This window comes from Callospermophilus lateralis, chromosome 3 (assembly GCF_048772815.1).
Source record: "Callospermophilus lateralis isolate mCalLat2 chromosome 3, mCalLat2.hap1, whole genome shotgun sequence".
In the NCBI taxonomy this organism is placed as follows: Eukaryota; Metazoa; Chordata; class Mammalia; order Rodentia; family Sciuridae; genus Callospermophilus; species Callospermophilus lateralis.
This window is the reverse complement of record NC_135307.1, coordinates 123,739,939-123,755,765: the sequence shown is the minus strand read 5'-3', so window position 1 is coordinate 123,755,765 and position 15,827 is coordinate 123,739,939. Positions and strand designations below refer to the sequence as shown.

The window sequence follows — 15,827 nt, the reverse complement described above, 5'->3', positions numbered from 1 at the left end:
AAGAGACTATAGTAGTGATTGTTAGAGGCTAGGATGGGTAGCAGGGAGCAGGTATACAGGGAGGCTGCAAAACAGATACAAAAATACAGTTAGATAAAAGGAATAAGTTCTAATGTTCTACAGCATAGAAGGGTGACTATGAAGAACTTTAAAGGCTCCAAACATAAAGAAGTAATAAGGGAATGAAAAATGACAACTGCCCTGATTTGGTTGGTACATATTTTAGACATATTCTGAAATCACACTGTATCCCACAATATGTGCTACTATTATTGTACATTAGAAAGATAAATAAATAAATAGATAAATAAATAAATAAATAAATAAATGAATAAATAAATAAAAATGAATCAGGGCTACCACCTAAATCCCTGTTTGTTTTAAGATACACACACTTATACCCACCATGATGTGGTCTTCCATTTCAGTGAATTATTGTTATTATTATCATTGCTCAGGATTGAACCCAGGGTCTTGTGCATGTACTGGACCTACTACTGAGCCATGCCCCAATCTCAGTCCCTTGCATTTTATATACCTGTATCCTCTGCATTGCTTCCCTGTTGATTCTAATTGGACCATGTTTATCTAAGAGGCAAGGATCATGGGGAGTGTGTCCCTTCAATACAAGCAGTACCTCAATCAAGCACTGCTACTGATTTAGTCCTACATGAGGCTAAATGGTCCTACCTCAAGAATGTATCATAGGTTTCAAAGAGTCAGTCTTTTCTGAAGAACCTGTTCCTATTCCAAGGAGTGTTGACAGTCTCTACCCATTAGAAGCTAGTAAAAAGGAAGTTAGAGGAAGAATTATAAAACTGCCAAAGGTGAATGTGGGCCATGTCAGCCATGGGCCAGGGAAGTAAGCAATCTAGGTGGAGGTTCTCTGGGTATAACTGGACTCCACATTCAGGGAGGCCTCCTCCATGGACCAAAAGAAGGATTTTTTTTAGAAGTAGTTTGAAGAAATTCAGTCAGCATTTGAAAATCCTTTCTTCTGCAGTTATTGGTCATTTAACATTGTCATGGATGAGAAGTGTCCATGTGGTTATGTTCTAGCCATAGACAAAGGAATAGTCTAGCCACAGACAAAGGAAGAGTCTAATCACAGACAAAGGAATAGTCTGAGATAGGTCCAAGTCGGGGTCCCAAAGAAGACAATGAATGCAAAAGGCTTGTTCATATAATGAAAAACAAAAACAATGAATATCAAATCTCTAATAAATTACTGAAGGATTTTCATTATTTTGCTTCAAGTATACAAATTTGAAGGTAAACCTGGTATTAAACTCCAACTGGCTGAGTGCATTTTGTGAGACTTTAAACCTTTTTGAGCTTTCCTCTTGACATGTTTGAAGATGAGTCAACAATTTCTCTGGGAGCCTAGAGATATATTTCTTAAGTTTGTCTGGTTTGAGGTGTCCAAAAATCTGAATTCATTCATTCATTCATTCATTCATTCATTCATTCATTCATCCAAGACATTGCCTTTTGCTTTCTTCCTGGAAAGTAAATGAAGGAACTAAAGATAATGATCGATGCCACCTTGGCCAGAGGTTATTAATGGACTTGTTCCCTGGCCTTTAATTTAAATTTTATTTTTCTCAAAAGATTCACCTGCAGAAAGTTAGATACTTTCTGGGTGTGTCCATCTGTCCTTTGAAATTCAAACTAAAATGCAACCTTTTTTTTTTATTTTGAGTCAAATTTCAATTGGTTTCTTATTCAATCAATTTTAGGCTCATTTCCTTTTACTTCTAGAATAACCCAAATGCATATATACAACTGAGAATGACCAGGATTAAATAGCCATACCATTTCAATAAGAGTTAGCCAAGGAAGAAAAAAAAATCAGTCTTCACATTTAAGTCAGTTAGTCCTTTTTTAATAAATTTGAATTCATTCATCAACAAGTTTCATATTGTATCTATCACTCAATTTTGCTGTTTTTTTCATGTCAAATAATACCAAAAATTACATCAATGTGCTTAAGCAAAACCGGGTTTAAATTTATCTTTACAATGAAATGAAATCAACATGGGAATTGATCATGACAGCAATCATCTATTCCTACTAGAATACTTCTGTACTTACCTTGAACACACTCACTGACTTGTGAAGTAGAAAAATGAGACAAGAATGACAAAACATGTTCATGGGGCTGTCCCCAGGGAGAGGCATGGTACCTGAGCCACTCTCTGGGAGGCCACTGTTTACCCAGGTGTTGGGAATTTAGTAATTCAGGAAAACATGGCACCTTTCAATGCAGTAGAAGAGGTAATCAATCCAAGGCACACTAGCTAGTGTCCTGGGAAAATTTATTCCACCTGGGCAACTCCTTGCCCCAAATTCAATGTTACTCTCATGGAGGTCTCACATTAAGATGAGAGCCAACCTAGATTCAGGAGTAACAAAGATTTCACCAATTTTTAAATTTGGCTTTCATAAAATGGCCAGAAATAGGAACTGGTTTCAGGTGGAGAGTTAAATTAAGAATGATGGAATGATTTATACTTTCAAGCCAGGAGACTTAAAGTTGGAAACATCTCTTTTTAGAACATACCCTTATGGGACAAACACCAATGGTTTACCTACTAGATGCTGAACATGAACACCTACCACTGCCATGTGCCTGTCCCCTTAAAATCTGTCCCAAACTTGTTTGGCATCCCTTCTGAGATGATCTCCTTGGTGGAAATGTCAGTTCCATGTTTGGACAGGAGAGAAGTGCCTTTGATGGGAGTGACAGAAGATGTCAAAGTTCCAGTGCTGGCATTAGAAACACACGATACTGCAGATGGACATGTCACTTTAAAACCTGAAGGGAATATTATCATGACATACTTTCTAGTTCATTTGAGATTCAAGGGGAAATGAGTGTGTCATGGTATAGACAGTGAAACCCCTCGACAGTCCTGGGGTCGGTGAACAGGAATGACACTTGTTCTGAAGATGACTCAAGTCTGATCAGTCTTTCTCTGGAGGGATTTATGTAGGAGGGCTCTTGAATTGTCTCTAGAACATTTGAATATGGGAAATATCAAACTGTCATCATAAGATTCCTCTGTACATTTTGAGCCCCCTGTGAAGCATTTTGGAGACAGGACTACTGAGAAAATTAACAGTTTATTCCTTTCAGTTGTTGAGAAAGAAATTTCATTTGTTTCCAAATTAAACTTTTCTCTCCTTACTCAAGAGGTCTGGGTATGGGCAACAGCCACCTCACTTTAATGTCAGAGATCCGGGTTCAGAACTCCTTAACACTGTCACTCGCTGGCTCCAATACCTACTGTGGAGTAATGAGAGGTCATTTTTAACAGAACAGAGAATCAGATTCAACTCTTTTGTGTTAACACAGCCAGAATTCTCTTCTCAATATTTCTCACAACTTTTAAAAATGGAGAAGCTATAAAATAATTTCATTAGAAGAAAAGTAATTTCCTTCTGAAATGGATAAAGCAAACACATACCCAAGGATCTTAAAAAGTTGTGTTTTGTTGTTGTTGTTTTTTTTACAGAATATATGTATGTATGTGTGTGTATGTGTGTGTAGTTACAAACACTATTTATAGTATAGCTATTATGTTAACTTCATCGCAGTGTCTACAAAGTTGTGGATCCCAGTCTTGGTGCCAAATGCATATAAAAAGCTCAAAAGCTATTATGACTATACCATGCAAATTTAAATCCAGAAAACCTTGGGAAGTAGACTGCTGCTCTTTTGAGCCCCAGGGGGTCTCTGCCTTTGATATTTGGGTACCTCAACTGTGCATCAAAAAATGTTTGAATATCTTTTCTCCCAGAAAGAATTAATGTCACAGTTCTGAATAGTATAAATTATACACTTAAATCAATCATCAACTGCTTTTGTCCAGGTTCGTTTGCATTATGGGGTCCCTCTTCCTCATGTGTAGCTCACCTCTTTAATTACTGGATACAGAAAAAAAAGATACCTGAAGTATTGAAAGGGATAAGGTCTTTTCAAATGTTTTGTTTTGTGTGGTTTTTTTTCTTTTACATGTTAACAATGATAAGGCCACTTACAAGGTTTTCCCCAATCTGTTGAACTTTTAGGATTCCCTCATTGTTACCCATGAAAAAAATAAATTGCCAGAGAGAAGCCAAAGACCAAGATATCACTGGCTTATCTCCTGACGAAAATAAAACCAGAGAGCAGCAGTTGGGAGAAGATGCTGAAGAAAGGAATGAAGGAGGGAAACGGGTATAAAAATTGGTAATTGACTCTAGCATGAGATTTTGTGGATCATGTTTTCTCTGATGGTGGGTTGTGAACTGTCACGGACTCCCACAAATTAAAGGTTGCTATGGCCACCAAAGAAAAATCAAGTCGTGGTCCACTCATGGTGACAGTCCACACCACACCCATCCTCAGGGAGGGCAGTGCCTCTACCTATTTGGAAAAAGCTGACACCAGTCATTTGAGCTCTGGACCAGACTCTGGTCATTCATTTTGGACAGAACAGAGGGTGAGGAGTATGTGGCATTTGGGGATAAAGTATTATTTTAGCAGTTCTTTCCTGCATGTTTTGCTTTTTGTTTTGTCTTCCAAATGCTGAACTTCACTGTGACACCTGTTTGCACAACTGTAGTCATTTCAGTTTATGGATGCCTGTGATAGAAATATTGTTTACAAAAAATATATCATCTTTTTTTCTTTAGAAAGATCTCATCTAAATAGTAAGTTAAGGTTGCGTCTATGAAACCGGTGCACCTTGTCTTGTTTCTACGAGCTTTAAAAAGTCCAAATACTGATGAGGCTGTGGATTAGAAGGAACCAAAAGTGACTGTGTTAATTGTCAGGTTGCCCTCTTTTGCCTCAGAGAACGGTCATGGGTCGTTGGGTGATGTGTGGTGTGTACTGGTAGTGTTCCTGCAGAATCCTAGTCAGCCTAGGAGTAGTTGGATGTGCTTATGAGACATGTCAGATACAGAAATAAAGGCATGAGGATGTTTCTTAGTTTCTGAAAGCGAACAGTAGAGGTGTTTTAGCTTCAATCTTAATTTCTAGATAACAGAAAGTAGTTACATCACATAATGAAAAATATGACATTGCATGCTGCCATGATAGCAAGCATAAGAAACAAAACCTTGGTAAATATACATATGTATGCATATTATGCAAATATATTTTATAGTAACATACAATGTTTTAAGAATGAATGATAACGTAACTGCAAGGGGGAAAATCAGCCTAGATGGTTTTACCTTAGAGTAACAAAGAACCTGAGACGTCTATGCTTTCTGTTGGATATCAGGCCTAGAAATCCGTAGGAGATGTAGAGCACATTTTTGGTGATTGAATGTCATTGCCAAAACGTGCCACCGTGTTCCCACACAACAGTTAAGCTGGATCCACTCCGAGTGAACAACAACAATGAAAAACCCACACATGCTGGATATCAGAGTACTTACAATGAGATGCACTCACTCCCAATGGGTTTCAAAATATGGATGTTCAGACGTCAACATGGGACCTATCTATGTTTAAGACAACAGGTAAGCGCATGGCCAGCGACTCACCTCATCCACTAAAGTATGAACGAGAAAGCACACCCACTGAAAACAAACCCCATCACCCGAAAAGCCAGCAGGCTTCACTCAGTAAACTGAGAGAGAGGATATGAAGTGTGTGACTCATTTTAAACTAGAGATACCACTGTATGAGTTTCTGAAGATTAACTAAGGATTTCTTTCTGACTTTTAAACTAAAACATCTAACTTATGATAATAAAAGACACATTTTGGGATGATATTGTGTTTCACACCCTCATTCTCAAGGCAAAATATTTAGATGATACTTGTCCCTTTCATTAAAAAAGAAAAAACTATGACTTTCTTTAATATGCATCCTGTGTTAAATTGTCCATAGCTGCAAAATGTATATATGTATGTGTATTTGTTTGACATACACATGGGTGCTCACACCTGTGTGTATAAACACATACACATACATCCTCATATACACGTGTATTTTATATATATGCTGAGAAAGTTCACATATATATACAATTGCGTATGTATATATGTGTGTGTGTGTGTGTCTGCATGTGTGTGTGTCTGTGTGTGTACAGGTATAAAAACTTGACAGGCAGGGTAATATTTCACTCAGTGTTAAATGAAGTCTTTGAAAAATCAAGTACAGTCACTCAGTTAACATAGTACAGCCAGTAAACTAAGTTGAAAAGAGAAAAAGTGAATGGAAACACGATCCTGGACCATCTGTCTATGGCATTCACATCGGTTAGATCAGGGATCTTAATTTTGAGCTGCGAAGACCTCCTCCGTAGGTGGGTCTTCTTGTGCGGGATGCTTCTGTCTCCCATGTACCGCCCATGCCCTTCCCGGGGCATGCTCTGTTTCCTGAACTGGACTCCTGAGTTGTCAAAGGTCATTGGTGAATTCCTGGTATCACCGCCCGTAACCTCGTTCATTTCATTGTGAACCTCCAGTGTTGTTAACAGAATGTTTCCATGAGCATCCACCTAATTGGAAGAAAATACACATGGTGAGGCAGCTGACATGTCCACAAAACTTTTATATGCAAACCTAGGACAGAATGATGTCACCTAATCATGTCTTATATCCAAGAGAAATTGTATATCTGTCAAACTCAGGAAAATGTCATTTTGGACATTTACATGCAGCTTATATACTCTATTTCCTTGACTTAAAAAATTCTCATAGCTAGGCCCAGAGTGCATACCTGCAACCACAGTGGCTCTGGAGGCTGAGGTAGGAACAACACAAGTTCAAAATCAGCTTCAAGTATCTACTGAGGCCCTAGGCAACTTAGGGAGACCCTGTCTCAAAATAAAACATAAAAAGGGCTGCAGATGTTGCTCAGTGGCTAAGCACCCCTGGTTCAAACCCTGGTAATAATAAAAAACAAGCAAGTGAGAGAGAGGGGGGGGACAGAGAGAGGGAAGGAGGAAAGGAAGAGGGGAGAGAAGGAAGGAAGGAAGGAAGGAAGGAAGGAAGGAAGGATGGATGGAAGGAATGAAAGAAGGAAGGAAGGAAGGAAGGAAGGAAGGAAGGAAGGAAGGAAGGAAGAAAAGATAAGATGTGGATGTTGATCCATAATGGGGATTGGGTGGGGGGAACATGGGAAGAATGGAGAAACTTTAGATAGAGCAAAGGGGAGAGAGGGGAAGGGAGGGGTCATGGGGGTAGGAAAGACGGTGGAATAAGATGGACATTATTACCCTAAGTATGTGTATGACGACACAGATGTTGTCACTCTACTTTGTATACAACAGAGACACGAAAATATGTACTGTATATGTGTACTATGAATTGAAATTCATCCTGCTGTCATGTGTAACAAATTAGAATAAATAAATAAATTTAAAATTAAGAAAGAAAGAAAGAAAGAAAAGGAAAGAAAAATGCACACAAAGGAGATTAGAGAAAGCAAGGGAGAGGATGTTTTCAAATTGCAATTTCACATTATAGATATGAGTCCTACTGAAGAAGAAATTAAAGCTCAAATGCTTTTCAAGATTAACACCTAACTTAGGTGTTATAACTATTCAAACATAAGTATACATTGGGTAAAAACTAAAATGCCCCATTGCCCCCCCCACTTAAATTCAACAAGCGTCCTTGTGACTCAACAGTCCTTCTGAAGTTGTGGTCAAAAGATCAACAGTAGCCTAACATTACATCATGATGTCATCAACTTTACTTCACCTCATCATGCAGGCACTGTGTCATCTCACATCATCACTAGAAGAAGGGTACATACAGTACAATAAGATATATTGATACAACATTCACCTTACTTTGAATATATCATTTTATTGTTATTGTTTGTGTTAATCTCTTACTGTGCCTGATTAATATATTAAGTTTCATCATAGTTATGTATGTGTTGGAAACATATAGTGTATACAGGTTTCTGTGCTATCCGTGCTTTCAAGCATCCACTGAGGCTCTTGGATCCTCCTGGTTTAAAAATGACTACTGTATACTCATCTATTCTCTGGAATTCAATTTCCCCCTTTTCTTCTTTAGGGTGGTGTGGATTGAACCCTGGGCCTGTGTGTGATAAGAATGCACTTCACTTTAACACTGAGCTACACTCCCTGCCTGCTTATCCCTTTTCTGATGAGATCAAATTGCCAAATTACTGTGGAGAAGCAAGCAAATAGTCCTCTGGTCAAAGGACACTCCTAATGACTTTGGTGGAATAGATACATACTCTTATTTATGTAGGGTCTCCTTGCCAGATCCTGGTCCTGGCAGGAAGCCTCCTGGTTATGGGTTATACTGAAAATATACTAAAGTCCCTTTCTACCATGGAGCCAAACTTTAAAATAACATTTTATTCTGTGCTAAATACAGTTTCTGATCTCTCAAGACAATGCCAGTGGTCTATATATTGGTGGGTCTGCCATGGAATTTGCAGTGAAACATCCCAAAGCTGGGGACTTTGGTGGAATCCTTGCTGGGATGAGACCATCACTTCTCTATCTGTGCCATGGCCTCTCAGCCCCTGCCACTATTCCCTGGGCACTCACTCGAGCATGCTCTGTCCATTCCCATCTGCCTTCCATTCCTCTGCCTGGTGGGCCATCTTCCTTGCCCTTTCATTGTCTGTGGAAAGCCTACCTCTTCTTCTAGCACTAGGTCAAACATCTATGGCTTCTTCCATAATTCCCAGTTATTTTGTGAAGGAATAATTTGTTACTATATTAATTTGAGTCTTCCCACCTCCTATTGCCCCTTAATCTCAATAAAGACATTGGGCTGGATGAGAGGGTGGTGAAGTGAACAGAGAGGACTCACGCACAACTCCTGACTTGGGAGAGAGAGGGGTTTGTTGGGGCTTGGAGCAGGACCAGGGGACTAGGACCCCAAGTGGAATAGCTCCGGACAGCAAGTTGGCAGGGGCTCAGGAAGGGCTGCAAACATCCAGTGGCCACTCAGGCTCTGGCACAAGGACACCAAAGAAAATGCAAAGTTGAGTACAATGTGTTTGAGAATACCACTAAAGGTCACTTAGCTATGCTTAGCAGAGGTGAGGTGTGGGAATCCGGACAATGGCCCCCAGCAAGTTCATACCTAACTCACCAGAACCTGTGAATATGTTACAACATAACTTTTTAGTGTACAGCCCTTAAGGTAGATAAATTATCCTGGATTATCCAGGTGGGCCCCATTGAAGCATAAGTTTTCATAAGAACAGTAGAGCACTTTCTCCAGGGAGAAGCAAAAGAGAGAGTCAGAGAAATGAAAGCAACAGAGGGATGTACAGCCTAAGAAAGACTCACTTTATCGTTGATAGAAAGAATAGGACAGCCAGGAGACGCAAAGACCAGGCACAGCTGACACCCTGCAACACAGGGATCTGTATGTGGACAACCCTGTGATGGGCCTGGAAGCACATTTATCCTCAGAGCCTTCTTGATGCAAGTCTTGTCAGACACACTGAGGACCCAGCTGAGCCCCCATGACCTGCACTTCTGATCTAAGGAACTGTGTGGTAAAAATGGGCACTGTTTTAACCTAAGTTTGTGGAATCTGACACAGCGATATTCCAAACCACTACAGGAGGTGAGAGGAAAGATGTATTTTCAGTGGGCTTCAAAAATGAGTTGAAGAAAACTGGGAGTGGGCACAGTGGCAGAATATTTGTCTAGTGTGCCCCAGGACCTGGGTTTCATTCCCATCACTAGTTAAAAAAAAAATAGGAAAGGACTACAAGCAAAAGTTCAAAGATTAAGTATTTTGAGAGAGACAAACTAGCTGAATGGTACTCAAGTTTTAGAGATAACAGCCTCACACTCAAGGGTCCTGGCACATGCTCAGCTTATTATCATCTTCATGTCATCTTATAATAGGAAAGGACACCTAGTAAGGCCAGTAAGGTTTTCTGTATGTCAGGTTAAGGAATTCCAACTTTACACTTTTGGTAACAAAACTTAAATGTGATTTCTAAGTAGAAAAATGACATATTTCTGAAGCACAGCTCAAGTTTGCTGGTCAAGTATAAGGGTTGAATTTGCGAGGAGACAGGGTAGAGAAGATTCCTAGTTAGAGTACAGTGGACTGGTCTCTGTTCCCCTTAGGGCAGTCTAGAAAAGAAAAGCCCAGAGTTGTGGATAACTGCTCCCCTCCTGCCATCACCACAAGTCCCGGTATTTGCCAGAAGTCTCCATGGCGTACTTGCTGTGGTCACAACAGCACAATGCTGGGCTACCAGCTGCTCCACCCTATATTTTGGCGGCTCCGAGGGTGGTAAGGAGTGGAGAGACACTTATTTACTATTCAGACCCCACCACGACCTGTCAACTCCAGACTTTGTCTGAGCCCCATGAATACCCACATAGCTGCAAACAGTCCCTGAGCCCAGAGAAGTTTGTTTTTCCTAAAAGATGTTGCCTGTGAACTACAGGATGAAGGGTGTCACCATGGGCATCTTCAGGGACTCAGCAGGCTCTTAGACAGCCAGGTTGGGGCCTTTGGAGATGCAAATGGCCCACATATGTTGGGGAGCAGGCCCTTCAAAAGAGTATTATAGGGAGGAAGGGTCAATGATAAAAAAGCATATTTTTCTTCCTTTTTATACAGTGGCAAGAAAATTCTAATGATGTTTCTGTATCTCAAAAGTACTGGGAATGTTAGACATTGGTAAGATTTTGAAACTTCTGTATCTATTCTTTTTATCATCTCCCTCTGGATTGATGAACAATAGAACCTTTTCAATGACAAAGTCTGTTTTCTGTTTTCAGGACCAGGGAAGCATCTGGTCATCCAGGAGAGTCTCTCATGGTGCCAAGAGATGTGGGAGGAGAAGCCCAAGATAAATTGAGGTGTGGCTAAAACAGGTGAGCAGACTAAAGTAGTGTGTCCTGGGCTGGGACCTGGCAGCAGGACTGATAGGGTCAGCTGTGGAATGCCAGTAGTCATTCACTCTCCTTAAGAAGTGGGTGAACTGAACCTGCTTTTGATACAAGAGGGAAGAGACTGGAAAGGTACATGGTCATATGATATGGGCTTTACCCAAGCAAAGGTGAGTTGAATAAAAGATTCTGCAGGAAAGAACCCTGTCTCACTAGTCTTTATCTCCCCCAGCATCTTCCACTTTGCTTTATGCCACAGAGAAGTGAATTGGATGGTGAGAGAACGAATCCTTTGGCTCACACTGGGCATCTTGTCCTGGATAAAGGGGTGGGGAAGAAATTCAGCCAGTAAGCTGGATCCTGTTTAATTCATTTTGTTCCATTACTTCAGCTTACTGGAATAAATATGGGTGACATTCCACCAAATATCTGATTTTGGTTACTGCTTAATGAAAATGAATAAGTTGAGGTCATTTATTAAACAAACTAAATTTGATCTCATTTAAGTCTCCAACATTTTAAACAGTTCTACTTAAATGGTAAGGTGATATGTTTAAAAATAATATGTACCTGAGGGCGAATCAGACAATAACCCCAAATGGAAGATGAACATTTATTTTTAAAATACAAATATAGAATTTATTCTTTTCAAAATAATGATATTATTAATTGGAATCTCAGAAAACTGAAATTGTTTTTTCCAAGAGAGGAACAAAAAACTGTAAAACATTATTTAGCTCTAGAAAATGGCTCTCTGTATTCTATTTTATGTTTTAAAGAACAGAACCATGGGGCTGGGGATATGGCTCAAGCGGTAGCGTGCTCGCCTGGCACGCTCAGGGTGCTGGGTTCGATCTTCAGCACCACATAAAAATAAAGATGTTGTGTCCACCCAAAACTAAAAAAATAAATATTAAAAAATTCCCTCTCTCTCTCTCTCTCTCTCTCTCTCTCTCTCTTAAAAAAAAAAAATAACAGAACCATGAGATGAAAGCTCCAGGGTCCCCTTCCGGAGGTCATCTCACTGGAGACATGAACATGAGGAACCTGGGCTTTTCCAGAAATATTCGTGCAAAATATAGCTGCACACTTGCTACATGCCATCACTATGGACCTGGTTCAGGACCACAAAGATAAAAATGAGAAGGTTCTCACCCTCAAGGAGTCTAGCAGGTGAGAACTTTGAACAATTAGCAAACACATTTTTTAAAAGACTGCATCTTGCCCTTTAAATACATTTTTAAAAATACCATCTTAATCTCAGAAAGACCATATGAAAAAATCTTCTTTGATCAAAATCTAAGGGATCTAAATTAACATTTTTTTGTGTGCCACAAAATACCAAGGAAAGAAATATCTTTTCTTAAAGGAATGATATACTTTAAGAATCCTAATGATTCAGTTTCACCTGGCTTTAAAAACATGACATTTAGCCTGGTACAGTGGCAAATGCCTGTAATTCCAGCAGTTGGGGAGGCTGAGGCAGGAGGACTGCAAATTAAAAATCAGCTTTAGCAATTTAGCATGGCCCTAAGCAACTTAGCAAGACCCTGTCTTGAACTAAGGTAAAATTTTAAAAATAAACATAAAAAGGGCTGGCGATGTGGCTCTGTGGTTAAGTACTCCAACATTTAATCCCCAGTACCAAAGAAAATGGAACTTTAAAAAACCCCAAAACATGACATTTGTGAGTTTTCCTGTCTCTTCTCACTAGGAAATTGGAAAGACAAAACCAAACCAAACCTAAGAAAAACAAAAACACCTCCAGTCAGGTGGAACCAAAGGCCACACTTTCATGGATACATGTTACATGAACATTTGCCACCTGGGAATCATACCATGTGTATTTTGGTACAAAATAGGAATCGGATACTACAAAATGGGGAAGGCTTGGTGGGCACAAGGGATATAAGTGTTTTCATTTCACAGGCACAGAGAATATGTCTTAGAAGTTGGAAAAACAGGAACAAAGTCAGTGTTTGGAGTATGGAGTGACAGGCAGAATTCAGACAAATGGTAGGGGAAAAAATCAAGGAAAATGCTGTAAAGGAAAATGACTGCCTTGAGATTGAAGGAGAGGAAGACATTGGGCAAGAAGAAAGATATTCTGGTAGAGAGAATAGGGTAACAGCTGGCAAAGGGATGAGAACACATATGGTGATCTCAGAGACTGCACAGGGTGAGTGGAGAACACATAAAAATGAGGCCAGTTGCGTGTTGGGTTGAGTTTTCAAGATTTAGTGATAAATCTGCATGCATCAATGCCCCAAGACTTTGTGGTCAATGTTGTATATTTGTCTTCGCCTTTGAACTCTAGTGAGGTAAGCTTCACCTGAGGGAAGCTACACCTAATTCTCTATGAATCTCACTAATTATTTGCAAAACTAAAATGCTCTTGAATGCATTGGACATTTATGAATTGTTTGTAGCTGTCTTACATGCCACAGGACTCGGGAACTGTTGGAAATTTGCATTATTCTTATTTCGGAGTAGACGGACATTTGGAAACAATAGTGCAGGTAAGCCTTATTCTAGCATGCAAAACACCGTAAATGTATAATAACTAATACGATCTTATTGGGAAACAGTTGGGCTCCTTATAGTTTTACACTCACATGGTGTCATTAAAAAGTGAACCAAAGTATAGAAAATTTACATGAAAATCATCTGCAAATTTTTTTCCTGAAAGTATTACAGGGTTATTAAAATGTGATAAATCTTAGAAACTAAAAATTTTTAACAAACATTTCCAAAAGAGATGCTCATCGTTTTCTATCATCTATAATGTAGGTCTTAAAATAGAAATAAGTGACTGTGGTGAAATATGAATTCTGTAATTCCCCATATAGAATGACAAATGACTTTCAATTTAAAACATTTCATGAATACTTGTTATTTTCAAGGGTCCATCTCATATCTACTATAATTAGAATCATCGACTTCAATGAAGTTTTTCTTCCTGCTCTAGAACGTTGACAGGTGCAAATCTTAAAAAACAACAGCAACAACAAACAAACAAACAAACAAAAACTAATATCTTATCCAGAATATCCAGAATACACAGAGGGGTCTTTGACTTTTGCAGGGAATATGTCATTAGAATGCCATATAGTGGCTCTCTCAGTCTCTACTTACCTTCCAGCTTCAGTTAAGACTCTAGTTTTAGAAGAGTAAGACAGGATTTGTCATGTAAGGAACAAGATCCTGCTGTTTAGTAGAAATGGTATTGAATCTGTGGTTCTGATTTCTTGACTGGAATTTTGACTTCCTGACATCTTATGAAATTTAAATACCAACTGGACAACTTGGAAAATACTACAAGGCTTGTAAGTATAATGTGTGCATTATAACTAAAGACTAATTCTTGGGTACAGAAACAACTCAGGAACAAATACACCATAAGCACAAATCACTTAAAGTCAGGGCTTACATTAGATCACTGGATTAAGGAGAAATTATGTGAGTATGCAAACATTTCAAACATCCATGGATCAATTACTGAGTTAGAATATGACATGACACTACATATAAGGAAAATTTATTCATGGTCTCTCAGGAGGGTCAATAAATTTACAGTTCTTGAGGCAGTTACTGGTGGTGTAGTTTCCTCATTGGAGCCTACAGTGCCACAAGGCTACTTCCTCACCCTGACATGCCTCAGGGGTCTCAGAAAAGACAGAGATAAGCCAAGTCCCTACTGTAGAGCCAGTAGCTATCAGGGAAAAGCTACAGGCTATAACTGGCCACACTGATAAAAATCCCACGTGTTGGAGGAAAAATTAATGACTCAATATTTGCAAAAGACAGTTGAAGTTATTTTCCTGTATGTATAGTGACATTTTTGTTTTGCATAAGATTTCTGATACTTTTCTCACTTTTCTTATATTCTTCCCTATGACTTGATATAAACTTTTTTGGGTGGTTAATTTCTACTTAAAAATTACCACTACATTTTTAGGTGAGTCGAATAATTTTTTAGTCCTTATCTTTAAAAGCATTAAATATGCATCAAAAATTAGAATACATACATTTTCACATTGACTTCACATCTTAGGAGCTGATTAACAATTATAGATTTTTGGAAAATACCAACATTTAAAGGGTTACCAAAACCTCTGGGAAAACAGAGAAGCAAATTTTTTGAAAAACAGAGAACAAAAAATGGATTCATGAGTCAATTGAAAATTTCCTTTGCATCTGCTTTATAATATATTGTGTCTATATTCTGCTAATTTTCTCAGTGGATGTTAGAGATGTTTGTTTTTTGTCTTTTTGTTTAAAATTTCATGCTTCACTCATAAAAAGGTGTTTCTGCAGCATAACAATTGGATGATTCTAAACAGCTTCAATTTAGAGAAAAGGAAATAAATTCATAATTTGTTTAAATATAGAAGGAATTTGGAGAGACAGCATTGCATTTGTATGTGTGTGTATGTGTGTCTCTGTCATGGAAACAATAATGATGTGACGAATTCTAGTTTCCTTGGAAACAGCACGGCCAAAGCAAATTGTGTATTCATAGTAGGATGCAGACCTCTTTAGAAACATAGCAGTATGATACTGAGTATATTTTCCAGTAAGAAATTCAAGATAATTTTGCCTATAGAAAGCCTAGTTTTATTCACAGATCCTGGGTTTTTCAGACCAACTCTATTTATGTTTTCTGAAAGGAAGGGAGCCATTTACATTCATTTAACATGCCTCCATTCATTCATGAACATTTGCAGACTATTCTGGGCCACCGCAGGCTCAGGCAATACTCCAAGGAGCTGCTCACTCCCTGTGAGGGGCGGACCCACCATGGAATGGGAAAGTGCAGGGAAATCTCCACAGTCTTGAGACAGAAGAAGCTTTAACAATGGGAGTTTTAAAAACCAAAAGAAACGTAGGAACAAGGCCAATCTGTAAACAAGTTGAAATATATTCTTGAGGATTTGAGGGAATGAAAGAAGTGAAATGATC

General features: G+C 38.9%; 1 protein-coding gene across 2 annotated transcripts in view; it reads right to left on the bottom strand.

The window, feature by feature from the left end:
- Nucleotides 1–1,869: 1,869 nt before the first annotated feature.
- The window catches only part of Gabrb3 (gamma-aminobutyric acid type A receptor subunit beta3), a 220,202-nt gene continuing 206,244 nt past the window's right edge, over nucleotides 1,870–15,827 (bottom strand). For both annotated transcript variants that reach the window (XM_076851271.2, XM_076851270.2), the window contains exon 9: nucleotides 1,870–6,503. In XM_076851271.2, the coding sequence (XP_076707386.1) occupies nucleotides 6,168–6,503 (336 nt within the window). In that variant the 3' untranslated portion in view covers nucleotides 1,870–6,167. The remainder of the gene's footprint in view (nucleotides 6,504–15,827) is intronic.